The 19075-nt window shown below is 34.1% G+C and overlaps 1 protein-coding gene across 3 annotated transcripts in view; it reads left to right on the forward strand.

Annotated features, from left to right (window-relative positions):
* Window positions 1-19019, forward strand: part of LOC129254981 (S-adenosyl-L-methionine-dependent tRNA 4-demethylwyosine synthase TYW1-like) — a 22411-nt gene extending 3392 nt beyond the window's left edge. Inside the window, exons 1-17 of one of the 3 annotated variants that reach the window (XM_064107580.1) lie at window positions 265-462; window positions 1961-2088; window positions 3152-3265; window positions 4149-4247; window positions 4722-4916; window positions 5647-5746; window positions 6292-6434; window positions 6817-6960; window positions 8023-8101; window positions 8471-8523; window positions 9140-9258; window positions 10392-10501; window positions 11252-11429; window positions 11719-11854; window positions 12442-12552; window positions 13269-13436; window positions 14419-18761. In XM_064107580.1, coding sequence (XP_063963650.1) covers window positions 1984-2088; window positions 3152-3265; window positions 4149-4247; window positions 4722-4916; window positions 5647-5746; window positions 6292-6434; window positions 6817-6960; window positions 8023-8101; window positions 8471-8523; window positions 9140-9258; window positions 10392-10501; window positions 11252-11429; window positions 11719-11854; window positions 12442-12552; window positions 13269-13436; window positions 14419-14640 — 2076 coding nt within the window. In that variant the 5' untranslated portion in view covers window positions 265-462; window positions 1961-1983 and the 3' untranslated portion in view covers window positions 14641-18761. Of the gene's footprint in view, window positions 1-264; window positions 463-1960; window positions 2089-3151; window positions 3266-4148; window positions 4248-4721; window positions 4917-5646; window positions 5747-6291; window positions 6435-6816; window positions 6961-8022; window positions 8102-8470; window positions 8524-9139; window positions 9259-10391; window positions 10502-11251; window positions 11430-11718; window positions 11855-12441; window positions 12553-13268; window positions 13437-14418 lie in introns of those variants that run through there. The other 2 variants (XM_064107576.1, XM_054893529.2) reach the window with 2 other exon arrangements.
* The last annotated feature ends 56 nt before the right edge of the window (window positions 19020-19075 follow it).

Raw genomic sequence — 19075 nt, forward strand, 5'->3', positions numbered from 1 at the left:
TTAAAAATAGCATTTTTTTTGCCAAACGTTGCCAACCAACATTATCGCCCATCGACATTAGTGTTAACATCACATTCTAAACATAACTAGCAGTTTGGAGCATATTGTTGCCCAATTCGTCGGTGCATGTGAGCCTATGGCATCGCGACCCAGGCTTCATGGGGAGTAAGCCTACGTTGAGTAGAAAGACTTTTACTCCCCAGAAGCCTCCAGGCTAGTTCACCTCAGATTTTTCTATCATTTTTTTACTGTTGCTTACCTTAGTTGGGACTCGAACTCACCTCGTTTTATCTGCAGTCAAGACCTCTTCCCGCTATGCTAGCGAGAAGCGCTGATACTGGAAGGGGTATGTTTGACTAGTCTAGACTCACAGACCCTTTACTGACTAAATAAACCGATGTCTATGGACAATTACATGCACTAGATCCTGATCGAAATTTGACGGAATAAAGCCATATTTTGGTATGTATTTCCACTCCCCAATCATACATGTTCTATATTAGGGCTAGATGTATTATTCTGAACCTTTTCCATGTTTTTATTTTCAATTTTAGTGGGGGTGCATATGGAACTCTTGCGGTTTTTTTGTATAGGCCTATTTTCTAAATCTTTTATTTGTTTCTGCTAAAATAAAAAAGAAATTGAAGTTCAAACTTAAAAAAAAACTTCCATCATTGACATTGATGATGAACTGCAATGATGTGACTTTTCTGAAGGTATTTGTGCCATTATTATATCAAATAAAAGGATTGTGCATATGATGAAGTGGACGAAGTTTAAAATTGCTGATGTGCAGATGCAGATGTGCTGAATTAAGAAAGTGAATTCGAATAGCACCATCATACAGCTCGTAATCTACATGAATGCAGTCATATCTCATGTAAACCACTGACCAAACTGAGGGAATCCTTTTTAATCATTTTCTTATTTAAAAAAGAGTATTTCATTATTATCGATATAGTCTATAGTTTGTTTGGTCTTAATGAGACTGATTTTTGTCAAACATTTCTTCTGTTATGTTATGAAGCAATGTTTGCTGTCTTTGAAAATCAATAGTCACAGGACTAGCCCTGGATCAGAACGGACGGAATACCGGAATCCGTCTAATGTGTGCGGGTTCTGGTTTTGTTTTTCCTCTTCCGGTATTTCAATAAAACAATGTAATACATAACAAATAGTTTTAAAATTTTCTTCTGAAGAATATCTTAACATAATTATTGAGTATGTTTTATTTAGTCTTACCAATCATAACCCAGGTCTCTTTGTTACATTTCAGGTGACCGCCGAAAAATATGACAAGATGGGATAAAACTTGCCGATGTTTACATGGCCATCTTGTTTTCTTTGATAGTAGCTAAGCTACTAGACGCATATGGAGGGTGGCAGATTATATGCGTCTCGTAGCTCAGCTACTAACAAAGAGAACAAGATGGCCATGTAAACATCGGCAAGTTTTTTCCCGTTTTCTCATAATATTCTCGTTTTTTAATGAATGTTTGTTTAAAAATTAAATCAATATTGTATAATCTGTGACTTCATTGTACTTCCCAGTTCATTAATTCATTTATCGGGATACCGGATTTCGACCAGCGCAACACTGGCGGATTCCGGAACAAAAAAATTCTGAAATGTCTCAGGCCTACACGGGACATTCATTGTGCGAGTTCTTCTTTATACGAACCTCGCATTAGTTTGAGTGGGTAAAGGACTAAAGGTAACGGTAAATACATGCATATCAATTATTCTTAACTCTATCATCTTGGAAAACTGACTCACCAATTCATGATTCCATGTTTATTTCAGTTAAATTTCAGTTTTAAAGGAAGTAAAATCTGCAGCCTGTCTACTGTCATTAGACAGGCTTGATGGTGATTTATTTCTTTGTTTTTTATGAATAAAGATAAGTGTTTTCTTTTTAAAGACATAAGAAATCTGTAATTGTCTCTTTTTATTGTCCCAGGTGAAGCCAAGAATACCTCTGATATGTGGATGGGTCCAGTCGGATGGGAGTGGATGTGGCTAGCAGTTGCTGCAGTGATTGGAATATTTATCTTTCTTGGACTCAGAAAGAAGGGTCAAGGGTTACATGTAAGGCAGATGACTTACTACACTTATGATTAAAGATATCAATAGATCCTCTTGATAGTGTCTCTTTCCTCCCTCCCTTCCTTCCTCTCTTCCTCCTCATCATTAGCTTTCTTTTATTGTCTTCCTCTTCCTTCTGTTTATCCTCAACCTTTTTCTGCCTCATTTTCTTTGTCTTCCTCCTCTCCTCTTCCGCTTCCTCTTCTTTACTTTCTACATACAAAGTGAGCCAGAATTTTTTTGGGGGTATTGTATTACATGAAATAAAGAATATTTCATTTTTTACTACTCATAAGCAGTAAAAGGTAATTTTAGATTTAAATTCACTGACATTAGCATTTGTGGTTTGGTGATTATTCATGTATTCCTTTAAAATATTCTTTTCATCACATCCAAGCTGAAAAGTAACAAAGTGTGAGTAATCATTGGTATTTGACAGAAACCCAAACAATAGTTAATGTGCCAAAAGTGAGCAATGCAACAAATGATTTTCCAAATTGATCACTGATGTACTATTTTAGTCTTATGGTCTATACCATGCCTTTCTTTCTTAAAATTTGATTGCCATTGCTGGGAATGCTTACACATCTTCATTTGAAAGTGTTAGTGCTCTTCCAAATGAAAAATGGGAAAGGTCATTTGAGAAAAGTTTATCATGAGCTAACCTTGAACTGGTTTATTGAATTACATACTTGTACATTATGTATCATCATAGAGACATTGCTGATGGAAGCACTCCAGACGTTTAACTTGCCTCTGGTACATAATTCAGAAGAGTAGTGATGGTTGGCTAATAGTAATGACTACTTAGACAAAGTTATGCCAGCTTTGATAATTTTTTCTTCCTGTTCTTTCCCTTCTCACCATCCTCCTATCCATCTTCATTATTATTATTGTTGTTGTTACTGTTGTTCATCTTGTTATTTATCTGTTTTCCAATTAAATTTTACTTTGCATATTGTAATGAAATTATTATTTTTTAAATCAACATGGTATTTAACATTTTGGTTGCAGTGAATGGTGGTGCTAATCTTGTGCAATCATCTATTTCATTTATCTTCTGTAGGTAAAATGCAAAGATGATCAGACTATATCCATATCAACATCAAATGAGATATCTTCACTTTATATAATATCAAACGTAAAGATATTCTATGGAACTCAAACTGGTACAGCAAAGGTAAACTAAGATAAAACTTTTTTTTTGTTGGTTATCTCACCTGTACAGCTGAAACATGACATACACACTACTTTAACAGAGATAGTAGGAGCAGCATTGTTAATATCAAAATCTTTAAGGCCACCGCACACCTTACCATGGGCATGTGACGCGATTTTGGAATCAAACGTAGTAAAATTTGATGGGAATATGGAGACATGGAAAATCTTACTCTGTAAAATTATGAATCATTACACCGATTCTTATATTCATGTCTGTGACTTTGTTACCATCCTTATGAGGATTGGCTACGATTTGAAACTAATTTGGAACTTGCTGCAATAAAAAGGCCTGCAATTATCCAAAATTGTCATAAAAATTCTTACCCTTAATTTTAACCTGAAATAAAAAGATACTTTGATTTCACATTTTCAAAAAATAAGCAAAATTTGATTTCTTCCTAAGTTGGATCATGGACCAGTCTAAGGTGAAGGTTTTGAAATAAATTATTTATACGTTATCTCGGAACATTTATGAGAATTTAACGTAATTGATCATTTGACATTGATTTTTGGTCATATAAGCAAGTCTGGGTTTGTTTTTGTTCAATAAAAAATGAAAACTAGGCAGTTGTTATCAACTCGATGATAATCAATATGTTTTGTCCTTGTTTGTAGTCAAATTTTGGATCAATTTTGGCCAAATTGACTTGGTATCCAGAATTGTGTGTTTTCAAGTTCTAAAGCAATAGACAATTATTTCATTTTTTTTTTTGGGGGGGGGAGAGGTACATGTATAGTTATTTATCAGACCTTTAAGAAAAGCAAATTTTTTGGTTGTTTGTTGATAACTTGTTATTTCTAATGATATCGCAGACACAAAATACATATTTCATTTTTTGTAGGACCTTGCAACTCAACTAGCTAAAGATATCCCTAGCCCAGTGAAGAAAGATGTGATTGATCTGAAGGAGTTTGACCCAGAGAAACATGTTTTATTAGATGTAAGTCAGTTTTTAAAACACTTGAATAATGACTGGATAGATTCAATGGATACATCATTTTCTCCTGTATACCAGACTTGATAACCAAGGCTGTTTAATTTGACACCTTAGAATGGAAATTGATATACATATATTTGATAATACATAGAATGCCTGAAGGAGAGTCCAACCCAAATTGATTTTTTTAAAGAAAAAAAAAAGAATTCAGAGAAACATAAAACTGAAAGTGTGATCATTATCATACAATCTACAAAGAATATTGTGAAAAATATGTATAAACCAATATTTCAATGAGGATATTAAAATTAGTGCCCTTTGGATGTAGGGTAGGGACAGCTCCTTAATTTGCTCCAATACACAACATCACTACAATGTTATCTTTTTCAAATGCTTTACTTGGAGTGATTTTCTTATACTTTTGAGCCAGATTAATGGTGCTATGAAATGTAAATAATAATTTCTGTCTCTTTTCAGCAAGATGATGAGACATTATGTGTGTACATCCTATCTACCTATACGGATGGTGAGCCTCCTGAGGGTGGGGCATGGTTCTATCGATGGCTTCATGAATCCGTCAATGATTTTAGAGTGCCAAGAACTTTACTCAAAGGACATAGATTCGCTGTCTTTGGACTTGGGAATTCACTTTATCAGGATCATTATAACACAGTGAGTAGACCTATAGCAATCCATTTGTCCCATTAAGGTCATACGTTCAGTTAATCACTCGACCAAAACTGATTTTTGGGCTGAAAACCAAAAGTAAGTTGATTGGGGAGAAACATGACAAAAAACAGAGTAAATCACCTTTAATTCGAATCATTTTGCCAAAAGGTGATCAGATAATGCTGTCGCACATGGATATCTTCATTTCAATTTAGACCATATGAGACTTGCTCTTTCATTCACATTTGTGCCCACCCTAAACTTCCTGAGCTCAGCCGACAATCATGATAATCCCACTACCCTTACCAGCAACAGTGAACTAAACAGAATACTGACAATACTAATTATTCTACTGAAGGAAAAGGATCAAGAAAATTTTACCTGTAATATGCCTCTGAGGCCAGATTTTAGAACTGCATTTTAAATTTTGTCCCATACTTCGTCCATGCTGTCACCATCTCTTTCACTCGGCTCTGCTCTTTCGCTCAACTAATATTTCAGACAAAGTAAGAGGGACGAACATGGAGTCTCTCTGTCCGTGCCTACAGTGCAGAAGACGTTTGCATTGCATTTTTATTCCACAAGTTTTAGTTGACACTGCTCCTTATTTCTTCAAGAGTGTGTCCAAAATATCTTCATAAGTTGATATTGATTTTGCCTCATAATTCATTTTTATTGTAAGGGGTGTGATTTAGTATCCAGATATGTAATAAAGATTGTTATTTGGTTATAGGTCAGTAAAAATGTACATCAATGGCTGACAGACTTGAGTGCCAGGCCATTCCTCCCAAGAGGAGAAGGGGATGGCAATGTTGCAGCAGGCAAGCATGGTGGTAAGTTCCAGATAGGGACTGGTCCATAAAACTTTAAATTACAGCAATTTTGTATAACTTAATTGTAATAATTGTATATTGATTAATTAATGCATGGTTTCAGACTATAGATTCAAAACTGCCATTTGGAATTAATAATAATAATATAGGGTATTTATATTGCGCACATATCCACCTTGTTAGGTGCTCAAGGCGCTCCTATATTACCCGGCTTTTAGGAGCCAATGTGTTCTGTATAATGTATCTATATGAAAATGAAATATATGATATGTTCTTTACTCGGATCTTAGAGACTTACATATTAGTAAGAATTTATTGGTTTCTGGAGGAATCACTTTGTATGAAGATGTTAAAAGTGTGGTTCTATAATGATTTCATCCTAATTGTTTGAATATTGCATCTTAGCATTTTTTCACTAGCTGTGCTGTGATTGATAACCTGGTATGAGATTATCATGAAGGAAATGGATTTATTATGTTTTCATTCACATTCTTCAACTTTAAAGTAAAATATCTTAATCAATTATTTTATTTGCTCATTGATAGGTACTGAGGCGGATTTTGCTGCATGGAAATCTGATTTTCTTCAGGCTGTAGTAAAGGGCAATGGAACTGGTGATAATGCATGCAGTTGTAATCAAAATGGAACATGCCAGTCGATAAGCAAAGGTCAAATGTCATTGAAGCAGGTGAGGTTTCTAAATATGATGAAACTCATATTGCTTCAGTATCCCAGATTTTTTCCATTCTTAGTTTTTCACAAGCTTTGTATCTTCTATTTCACTGTATAAGTTATTTCACTGTATAAGTTTATCTGTCATTTATGGGTGGAAACATACACAGCAAGAGTTTATGTTGCACTCAACTTTATGTTCATTTGCTAAATATATGTAGAACATACCACTTTATTTTGTTGGTTTTTGTGTGTTGATTACTAGATTTCATACATTTGGTATAACTTGTAAGAGAAAAGAATAATAAATAAGTACATAGTTAGATAGATAAATGATTAGATATATATACAGACCAGTAATATTTCTGTGCTCTGTCATATGTGTTCCTTTTATTTAGAACACTGTGGATCAAGGTCTTGTTAATGATGATGAGGAGAAGGCTGATGATGGTTTGGACAGTGACCAGGAAGATCCTGATGAGATGGATGTCATTGATGTTGAAGACCTGGGATCAGTCATGAACAAGATGAAGAATGCCAAGGTTTGTGTGTTCTTAGACTTTGATTCTTTTGATAGGGGATGTGGTAGAGAAAGATAGAGTTGGTCATTTGCTCTGGTTAACATCCACTTTGCCTACCATCAGATGGTCTAATTCTCGGGTCATATAACACCGTCATGGCTAAACCCAGTTGGTCTAATATCAATTTGGTGTAATTACTGATTTGTACAAATATCACTTTGGTTTATTACTCACTTGATAGAACTGTCATTCAGTTTACTTTATTTCCCACTTTGTTAAATGAAGATTTGGGTAATAAACAGTTTGTCTTATGATATAGACAAGTTGGATAGACCAAGTAAAATGGGTATAACCCAACTGGTGATAAGGCAAGGTAGGAAATGGACTCAATTAGACCAAACTGGGTCGTAGACTCACTGGTTGTAGACGAAGTAGTGTTAGACAATGAAGGATGATACCATACAGAAAATAGACATTGTGGGTGTAGACCAATTTACCTTTACCACATGAGAATGAGAACCCTCCTGCAGTGTTTTCTAAGTGAGATGCCGGATGATGCAAATAGGAGTTGTGACTGGGAAAAATATTTTAGCAAGTCAAGAAAGGAATCAAGTTTTGTCTACTGCGTCGTACTGATCTTTGATTAATTGCTGATAGGAATTGTTGAATGATTTATCCAACAAAGTATGTCTTATCTGACAGTTGATGTAGTAACAGTCATACAACTGTGCTTCACTGGTGCAGGAAAGTTGTTAGATAACAAGTTATGATGTAAGGCTGTACCTGATATGAATTGTTAAAAATAATAGGTTTTACCTCAAAAGTGCTGGGGAATAAAAATTTAAATAGTTTCTATGGCTTACTAATGGGAAATATTGTTAAGTAACATTCATGATATGTGCTTGATTTAGTACCAGTTATGATGGTGCATGATTCTAGTCACAAATTATCAAGCATCTTTTATGACTGTGACTACTTAAAAATCATTTGGAATAGTTTTAGTGTCTAGATACTAAACATCTTTATGTAAAGGTAGTGAAATCTTAAATGAATAGTCAATTTGAATTTCATTGTTGTGTGTAGGCCATGAATGGAGTAAAACAAAGCACTGAACCAAAGGAAATGGTCACGCCTACCATCAGGAAAAATCTTACAAAGCAAGGTAATTATTCATATAATTTAGTAGAAAGAGAGATAAAATGTCATCAAAGTTTTGAAAAAGAATAAAAAATTGAAATGCATTTTTGTTAGTATGAGAGATTCTATGTTTATGTAAATGAAAAACTGAAAGTTTGTAAAGTTTCTAGTTCATTTGAAACTGCATTGCTCTTGAATTATCATGGCTTTTGAAGTTTTTTAAGTGTCATAAGAATGGAGAAAAATGGGGGTTGGAATTATAAAAAGGTTGATAATTTGATGGAATAGCCCAGAAGATTACAAGGTTTCATATTTGAAGTGAAGATATCGGTATGCAGATGGGGCTATTTTCAAATGTTTTACCAACAAACATCTCATTGTTATTGTTTTACAGGTTATCGAATCATTGGTTCTCATTCAGGAGTGAAGTTATGTAGATGGACAAAGGTGAGCTATTAATCATTATAACTCTTAACAGTTCTTACCAAGAATAGAATGTTGGTTTGCTTAGACTCAACATAAGGAGTCATTAGGCTCCCAAATACATTTTTTTTCTTGATATGCACAATGGATTACATTTTAAAAAATTGTCAAACAATTAACATGTCTTATCTGTTTTTTCATGTTGTAAATAAAATGAAAAAGTAATTTTTTTTAAATGATAATTGATCAAGCCTATGAGTTTTACCCCCAACCCCCCCCCCCCACTAAACTGTAGTCTGAAGTTAAGTCTGATTGAAGGCTCCACAATTTCCACCCCAAATATTCTAAACTGTAGTCTGTATATGATTGAAGGCTCCGTCCAAACAGCTTGACCTATGACCTGATATATTATACATAATCTTCTCGGTCATAAGGCTGAGGAGTGATGTTTTTGTTACTTTTTCTTTGGCAATCTTGTTTTTCAAATGCATAAAGTTACATAACAATGTAGGACTTATCCATACAATAAGAGTAGAATAGTCAAGAAAAATTGAGGGTTGAATAACATGATGAATGACTGGAAAATAAAGTGTCAAACTATTTTACAATATGTGTAAATAAAAACTATGATGTTTTACAGAGCATGCTTCGTGGTAGAGGTGGATGTTACAAGCATACATTCTATGGTATTGAGAGTCATCGATGCATGGAGTCCACACCCAGTCTAGCATGTGCTAATAAATGTGTCTTCTGTTGGAGGTGGGTAGTACTAGGTTAACTCACAACATGAGTAACAATTCACATAAAGCCTGTATAGCTGCAAATTCTGTAGCCTTTAACCCTAATATGACTGGGGGCTGATTCACCATCCCGTCAACTTTTTTCGCTGTAAATCTGTAAGGTTAAAAGTTTGCACTGTGTTGTTTAATGACCAAGTTTGTGACCCCCGGATACATGTTTCCAAAATTACATAAAATTTTGTATGTGCATGTCAACAGAAAATTGCTATATCATGTACAAATCCAAAGCACCTTAGAATTTAAACAATGCCAAACTCTGGCTGTTCTCAGATGCGATTGTTATTTGCCTGTTTCTTTAAGACAGTTTTAACCACAAGCAAGTTGAAGCTTTAACCTAAGTAGTCATTATATATCAGTACAAGATTTGAGATATTTGTTGATCTTCAAGCTGTTATCCCTACTCAAAGAAATGAAGTAGTTTTGTTTTACACTTATTTAACTTGGGTAGCTTTTCCCATCATAAGTCTGTAACAGCAGATTCATTCATTATTGCATGCTAATGACCTATTGAAACAAGACCAATCAAAACTAAAATTTATTTATGTGTGTGTGTGTGTGTATGTGGGGAGGGGGGTTGTATTGTAGGTAAGGTAGCAGAGGAGGGGGTGTGGGATAACGGTTTAGGTAGCATGGGGGGGCTTACCTACATGCCACTTTTTTCTTTTCAATTGCTTATGAAGCAAATGTCACCATCTAGTTCTAAATGCTCAATTCGTCAGGGAAAGTTCTCTGTAATAAGCCGAATAGACATTTGGGCTTCTAAAACTAAACTTAGAGTAACCCTTCCTTGTTGTACCTGAATTTTAGCCGAACTCAAGATACAAGCATTTTTGTATTGCATCTATGAAAGCTTCAATATGTCTTTCACATTATAAAGCATACTCCTGATTATATGGTAAATAGCATATATCCATATTATTATTAAAGCTTAGGAAATGCTTTTTCAAAATCTGTAGAATATTACCTGACTTGTTGTGAGTTTTTAGCTGAGTGGTCAGAAATATTCAGAGACATCATTGAGCATGCAGGAATAGTCTGCAAGCATACATGTATTTGTCATAAGATTTTTATTTGTTATGTTTCTCCTTCCAGACACCATACAAACCCAGTTGGTACGGAGTGGAAATGGCAAATGGATGATGCTGAAACCATCGTAGAGGGAGCCCTAAAGAACCACTATAACTTGATTAAACAATTCAAAGGTATGATTCTGGTACAAGATGAGATTTTGCTCAGTAATTACCAAAATAATCCTGCCATCCTAACCGAAATTATTCTTAGCAATATTGATATACATGCCCATGTGTGCTTATTTATGTTTGTGTGATTTTGAGTAAAATGGGTTTTATTGAAGTTTTCATTATTAATATTTGGTTCTCTTTACATATTTCAAACTATTTCAAAACTTAGCCCCCCCCCATAAAATTGTTGACTTGGCGTAATAGGCCAATGAAAATTTGGGTAGGTAGGGTGGATTTTTTTTTCTTTTGGTCGTTGTTGTCGCTTATATTTGCATATTATATGAAAGTAGCAATTTATACACATACATACAGTGGCGTAGCTAGATCCTCAGACCTTGGGGATGATCTGATGAGGGGTAGAACACAATATCATATGTTCAAATAACTCTCCCCACATATATACACACTAATATATATGGACACAGAACGAGCCAGAAATTGTTGAAATCATGAAAGCAAAGAACATCCAGGGTTTTTCCGCATTGCAATATCGATGTTTACGCGATCGATCGCGATCAATATCAGATTTTTTTTTTTAAAAGCAAAGGGTCGGCGATATATTTCGGGTCGGGCGGGTTACGCCAAGTAAACAATTTTTTTGGGGGGACCTTAGTTAGATCGTTGATGATTACAATTTTCTATTGCTATTTATTACTCACTGCAACTACTCCAGTTTGACTGTGACAATGATTATTCTTATGACACATCCAGGAGTTCCAGGGGTAAAGCAAGAAAGAATGATTGAAGCGATGAGGGTGCAACATTGCGCCCTATCACTGGTAGGAGAACCCATCATGTACCCTAAGATCAATCGTCTTGTAGAACTACTCCATAAGGAAAAGATCTCCACCTTCCTTGTTACAAATGCTCAGTTTCCTGATGCAATCAAGTAAGTCTTGGTGGTTTGTTACAAGAATCTATCATTGAAAAACCCATGTCATGTTTATACTGCTGGTAATATTGGCATAGGCTGAAAGGTAAAATCCACCCCAACAAGTCGATTTGAATAAATAGAGAAAAATTGAACAAACATAAATGTGACATTGTAATTGGAATCAAAAAGTTAATTAGAAAGTTATGACATTGAAGGTTTCTGTATTTTTGCAAGACCATTTTTTTTAAGATTCTGACATACTATTCATTTTATATATTGCGATATTTTTACCTTTCTCTTGTAGGAATCTGCTACCAGTTACTCAGTTGTATGTGAGTGTTGATGCTAGTACAAAGGAAAGCTTGAAGAAAGTAGATCGCCCTCTATTTAGAGACTTCTGGCCAAGGTTCCTTGATAGCTTGAAAGCCCTTTCTGATAAGGTAGGGATAGAATCAGTGTACTGTATACGTAATTTACATTTTAATGTTAGTATATACCTGTACATGTACAATTTGGGATTTGAGTCAACGTGGGTAATAAAGTTTGGCAGATAATTTTGGTCTCAGGCTGAGAAATGTATTAATACAAATTATTTAAAAGAAAAGAATATAAAGTGGTGCTCAAAAGCTAGTGAACCCCACCAGAAAATGAATATATTTAAAGTGTTAAAATGTTCTGCCATGTTTAAAGTATTTAATTGTAAAGCAGGTGATAAACTATTCCATTCAATAAAGTTGATTTCTCTGGGCTTGCTGAACATTGTAGCATTGTTGTCTCCATTCAATATTCAGCTTGATGGATTGTATTTACTGATAGGGTTCATTAACTTTTGAGTACAACTGTATATACTCTGTAGCAACTATAGAATCTACAGAATTACAAGAGAACTTGTCCATAATTGGTACTGAATGATTGGCATCATTTCCTTTAGACCCATAAACAAATGTTAAGGCTCTCTTTAGCAACCTGATCCTTTCTTTTAACATAAACACTGCACTTAAAATATTCTTTTTTTTTATTGAAACAGGGCCAGAGAACGGTATATCGTCTTACTCTAGTCAAGGCATGGAACGATGAGGAGATACAGTCCTATGCAAACCTTGTACAACTCGGCAAACCAGATTTCATTGAGGTCAAGGTATAGACCCTCAACTCTTTACATTTAGCCATCCCACCTGGTTATACACAATACTGATGATCTCTCCTTATGGTCTAGGAAATAGTCTGAATTGTTGTTTTTATTGTGGTTTGGAGTGAACTTTGCATGACCTTAGTAAACTTGAAAAATCAATGATCTAGCATTCTGATTTTTTTTTTGCAATGAGAATGATAATCTACATAGATTTGAACTGAGCAGATGTGAATGAAAATAATTAAGAATTTAAATTGGCCACAATGAATAGGTCACAAGCCGTGTATAAAGTTGTTAATGACTAACTAACAGCTTTTTGAAACACCCCCAGATCTCTAAGCCTTCCCTTGTTCTGTTGTACTGTGTGATACAAAGTTCTAGGAGAAACCAGTTGTGCCCAACCAGCTCATAAATCACAATAGGTCTGACGAAATGAGCTCCAATCTTTTAAACTAGACTTTAAAAATGATCTTACATGTAAACAAATTCTTGAATACTAGTATTATTTTTTATTTTACTTCACAATTCACATTTTAATTGTAGGTTATTGATTTAAAAAGGCAGATTTTAGCTTTGAATGAGGTTTAGTCCTGGTCAAGAGTTCAATGAAATAAACCACCTCAAAGTGATTGTTAAAGGTTGTTTATAATCTCTTTAATTGTCTGATTGTGATGGTTGTGGATGGGAAATGTTGAACTTTTAATTTGTTTTATTTATCTCAGGGTGTAACCTACTGTGGTGAATCTAAAGCTAGCACACTGACCATGCAGAACATCCCTTGGCATGAGGAAGTTGTTCATTTTGTACAGAAACTCATGGACCTTCTACCAGAGTATGAGATAGCTAGTGAACATGAACATTCAAACTGTGTTCTGGCAGCTAATACAAAGGTACAACTATTGTATGGTATTGTCCTGCATATAGATGTTACTAAGTTAACAACGATGAGAATTTGTAATACATGTGAAATCTGTTTTCTATCATAAAAAATGTTGTTACTTTTGATTTATGAACTTGACTTGCCCATGTAAGACTATTATTAGTCAATATTGATCTCATCATTGACTGAAATATTTGTTCTGTATATAGTTATTTGTTGTGTTTTATGTTTGTGTAATCAGATGACTCTTGAATTTTCAAAAAAAAGGTGTAGATGTGTTATGTTCTAGTACAGTTGTCACTGTACTTTATCTCACACTCAAACTTTTGATTATGTTGCGGCAATTTAATCCTTTGATATATCTACATTTGCCACTTATCTGACACCACCAAGGTGTAATTGGTTTTGGTAGGAAGGAATTATCCAAATACTGGAAATACTTGTTTGCCTTGTGCGAGTCTGGGATAATATGGGAGTATTTAAAGCAGCTTGTTTGTTGTTCAAGTTTGCTGTATATGTTATAGCCAATAAGGCAACCTACCAATAGTCAGAGCTGTTTCTTTCCTTTAGTAATCTTGCAAGTAGCTTATCATTGCTAATTACATCATAGAAGAAACAATGAGGAATCTAGGAAAACCACTGATAGTGCCTTTCACAGTGAGATTCCTGTTAAAAAAGACACTACACACACTTTTTTTGTAAGGTGCTTTTTCTTTAATAGCAGAAGCAGTTGTAGTTTTCATGTTTACTATATTTTTTATTTCCATGCAGTTCAAGAAGAAACAGAGGAATCTAGGAAAGCCACTGATAAGTGCCTTTACTGTCAGATTCCTGTTAAAAGACACTGCACACACTTTTGATGAGGTGCTTTTTCTTTTCTAGCAAAAGCAGTTGTAGTCGTATTACTGTATTTTTAATTCATCTTTTGTATATTTGATTGCCTCTGGTATTTTCATTAGATTCCTTTATACTTTATTTTTGTTTCCATGTAGTTCAAGAAGGATAGTGAATGGTGGACTTGGATCGATTACCCACAATTCCATGCGCTGATGGCTGAATATGATGCGAGCGAGGGAAAGAAAACATTCACGGCAGAGGACTATATGGCAAAGACCCCTTCATGGGCTGTGTACGGGTGCAAAGAGCAAGGTTTTGATCCGCAGGAGACTCGATTTTACAGGAAGGGAAAGAAGAAGGATATGGGTGGATGCTGAGCTGTCAAGTCTTATAGATAAAGATTCAATGTTGAAGTTAAGAAGCAGAAAGAAAGGAAATACCAGAGGCATTGACTAGGAGTATTCAGATGCAAAGTTAGTTACAGTGAAACAGATAATACCTTGTCAAGTATGAAACAAAATAAGGTATGTCATTTCATGATCAGGTTTAACTAAGTTGGGCAAACACTGTGCTTGTTTTCTGTGGAATACTTGCCAAGGACAAAAACTAGTGTTTTGTTCAGAGGAGACCTGATTCTTCAGGAAAAGAATTTAGTGGATGGTGAATTTGGAAGTCATAAGCAATTTCTAGCTAGGAAATAAAATTGGACTTTCAATTGATGATGGAATAATAAGGATTGGTTGGGTCTACATGGTCTTTAAAGGGAGAAGGCCTATCTGTTGAACGCTATCAATGTCATCTTGGCATTATTCCTTAGTTTTAAACACATGTGCAGAGTATTAGTTACCTAATTAAGACTAAAAACATTTTAAACAATAACATCAGACTGCATCAGGATAGATCAAGGTATAAAATTAGGGCTAAATTATGCCGAAAATGTTTCTTTCTGCATTTCCATTCTGTCTTAAGTAGAAATGCAGTGTTCCATGGGATGGGTTTCTGGAACATTGATGCATTGAAAAGTACATTCTAAGCTATGTATTTTGATGTTTCCAACAACTAAAATGCTGTCTCTGTGTTATAGATATTGTACAACATTGGTTTCTGAACTTCAACCAATGAAATAAAAAGTTAGAAGGATGAGCTTGTATTTTCTCCATTTTCCTGTCTGACGCCGCCAATATTAATCATGTCTCTAGTAAAGAAGAGACTGCCACAGATGGGACTCTAATTTTTAAGATTGCTTGGGCCTACTACAGCCAAAAAACTGTTTACAAGACACATTGTTGAATTTGGGCAATGAAATTAAGTTTTACAGCATGCCTATCAGTATCTTCTATTGGTTGACTTTATTCATGTAAGATATGACTTTGAATATTTTAACTGAGCAGAGTATGATCTTGATTGGCAAACTCAGTGGCTCAATGAGATAACTTGATTATTCTCACTGAAACTCCTGTATTGGAACTAATTCATGATATTTGATGGTCAAGAATATTGATCTAACAGAACTAGTACCTCATTACAAGCATCAATATTGTTTTCTAGTAGTTGGTTAAAACACTCCTAATTTATATGGTTAACCAATACTCATATGACCTAAAAAAATTTGTCAAAACCTTCATCATCATTATATCATATCTTTCACCTTCTTGATTGATAAGTTCATTTTGAATGAAGGGCAAAAAAGAATCTGAAGAGGTGGCTTGCAGATTGATTTTGCCAGGTTTTATAACCAATATTGCTTGTTGGAAGCAAGCAAGGTCATACTTATCATGACAATTTTTTTGTGAAGACTATGAAAGTTTTTTGTGTGTGTGCAAAATCATATATTTTCATTCAATTTTACATATTGACATATCACTTGAAAATATGGCTGAATAAAAACATGTGAATGCCGTTCAAATGACAGTTAAACACGTAAATTTATTCCTATTTTGACAGCCATTGACACTATAGAGAAAAAAGACTTCCCCAGAAGTTGCCAAAATTACACATTTCACATCTTTACATCCATGAAAATGAAATGGTCATCTGTTTTCAATATACCTTGAAATTATTTTGATTAAGTTACAAACCTTCTTCTATCTTGACTCTGAAAGATCATTTTTAGTTGATATCACATGAGATCTTACTATAATGCATGTCTGCATGTGGAATAGAATGCCAAATTCTCTCCAAATATCATACCAATGGATGAGCCATGAATAAGTTATTGGATCATTGATATTGAACTTTATGCCTTTAGTGTCCTTTTCTCAACTTGAAAAAGAAAAATCAAGATGGAGTCAAAAGGCAGGTAAATCAATGAAGTTTTGCTTTACCCATAATGCAACACGATTCTATCTTGAAGGTGATACAATCTTTATCTGTACCCACGGCCTGCTAGTTAACCCTTATCGCCCATTTATTAATAACCTTTTTCAAAATGAATGTAATGACTTGGGCCTACTCGAAAGGAAAGCATTTTGTTGAAGTCTGTTTTGCATTTTATTATGATAATGTTCATATCATTGTGCATATATTTGTGATGCAAAAAATAATAATCATTATATTAATCTATAAAAAGTATGTTCTACTTTCTGTGCCTTGATATGATGAATTAGTGTTAAAGCAGTGATAGATTGATTGTGTAAAATTATTGTATGAAATGTGAAATATTTTTATTTTCTCTTCATTACAACGTGAATCAAAGTTGGATTCCTTCCTGAACATGTGTAATGGTTATCATTGTGACCTACTGTTATTCAATAAACAGTTTCCTTGCTATCAATTCTGCAAGAATTAAGATAAAATTCATGCAATTAATTACAAAAGAATAAGCGAGTGAATGTACCAACTTTCTCATTTTCATATGAATGTGATGTGCATAATATTGTTTTTTTGAAAGATAAACAAAAATTAGAGAATTCATAACTTTCTTAATTACATCTGATTTTGATGAAATTTTCAGTGTTAATGCTTGTTTGATTTCTCTTCTTTTTTAAATTCAAATCAATGTTTTGTTGGATTGGACTTGCCCTTTTTTAATTGAAACACAGGGGAAATGTTTTATTATACAGAGGGAAAAATGCTTTTTATGAAATGATATTTTGAAAGTTTAAAAATTCTTGTATACTTTTATGATCCTAAAATAAGCAACTTTGCTTCATATTGTACCCTTTTCAGAGACATCTTATGTATCCTGGAGGAGTCTTCTATATTATTCTTGTCTCTTGAAACAATTATTTCTAGAAAGTGCCACAAGAACATGTGCCTATAACATTCTCTTTATATGCATTTGCTGTCATGTTGTGTGTAATATATAATATTACTCATATTAGGTATAAAACCAACTTATTTCCATCATACAGGTTACTCTGCCTTAGTCAAATATCTATGGACCCCAGAAGTCTGTTCAACCAAGGAGAATTTTGACTTAAAAGATGTTATTAACACACGTTTTGCATATTCTGGTCTATCAATAAATTGTGAGCAATTTATGGTCATTATTTGGGAATCCCACTACAGGAAAGCAACATTTCAAGTAAGGTTGATATCGTATTTACATCTTAACATTCAAAAAATGAATTTTGCTAAAGATGCAGTCACTATTTGTTCAGGTAGTTTAAGACCTGATCATCATGAGCACCTTGAAAAAAAAAGCTGTGCACACAATTTTAATGGCCCAGCACAAAGACTTAGAATGATTTATTTATTTTAAATGCTGTAAATTATTACACCCTTTGATGGAAATTAACAGAATGTTCTTTCATCGAAGGAGGCCCCTGTTTCATAAAACTTGTTACCAATGACAAGTCTCTAGCTAATGTTATAAGCTACTGAAATGGTGCCATATGATTGATAGACAGCAAATTCACCATCAAATTTTTCGATTTGTAACCATTTAGTTTTATGAAACAGAATTATTGTACTGCAATGATGAAATAGTCAATGAGAATTTTCTAAATATGTGGTATGATGTGGTTTTTATTTCTTTACATTATGTGTCAACTAATTCAGATGAAAATGCAGGGATCAATGGAATTATTCCAATGATGAAAAATGAAGTTACATGATGGGAAAAAGAACCGGTTGGTCAGTGTAAGAGAGGAATATATAATTGTCGAGACAATTAGTCATATCCTTTTTTTTAAGTTTGCTAGATGGGCCTCGAAAAAAATCTGAGAGTCAAAGTGGTCCTCGAGTAAAAAAAGGTTGAGAAGCACTGGTTATGCTATAGTCACAAATAAGTTTATGAATACCATACGAACGGATGACCATGTATTGCTATGTATAAAAATCGTTTGTAAAGGTATTTGCAACCGTAGCTTTAATCATGATTTGAAAGTTAATGAAACTATAATACCCTAATATGTAATATCATGCTTATTTTTATTCTTCTTTGTTTTTGTAAAAATATCTCCATTTATGGATTCATAAGTAAATTGATAATTTAAGTGTGTACATTTATTCACTGACATATTTTCCATGAATAAATTATGGAGAAAAGTCTAAACATTTCGAGTTGTATACTTGTTCTTGAAAATTTGAAATTTTCCAGCTGGTTTGCTATGCTCCCTTTTAAAAATAATTGACACACCTTGAAAAGATAGAATTACAGCCTCCCCCCCCCCCCCCCGATTCTGTCTCCTTGCTCCCCTTGAATGAAGCACAAAAATTGCACGCACTGTTTACATGTAGATGAAAAGACTCTAAAATACATTAATAAAGTTTGAATATGATTTTTTGAGCTCACTCGCAGCTCTATCTCTCACATATTTACTGTACGGTCTATTTAATTACCGAGGCAGGAGGAGAGGGGTTGGGTTG

Source organism: Lytechinus pictus, chromosome 2, assembly GCF_037042905.1.
Source record: "Lytechinus pictus isolate F3 Inbred chromosome 2, Lp3.0, whole genome shotgun sequence".
Lineage (NCBI taxonomy): Eukaryota > Metazoa > Echinodermata > Echinoidea > Temnopleuroida > Toxopneustidae > Lytechinus > Lytechinus pictus.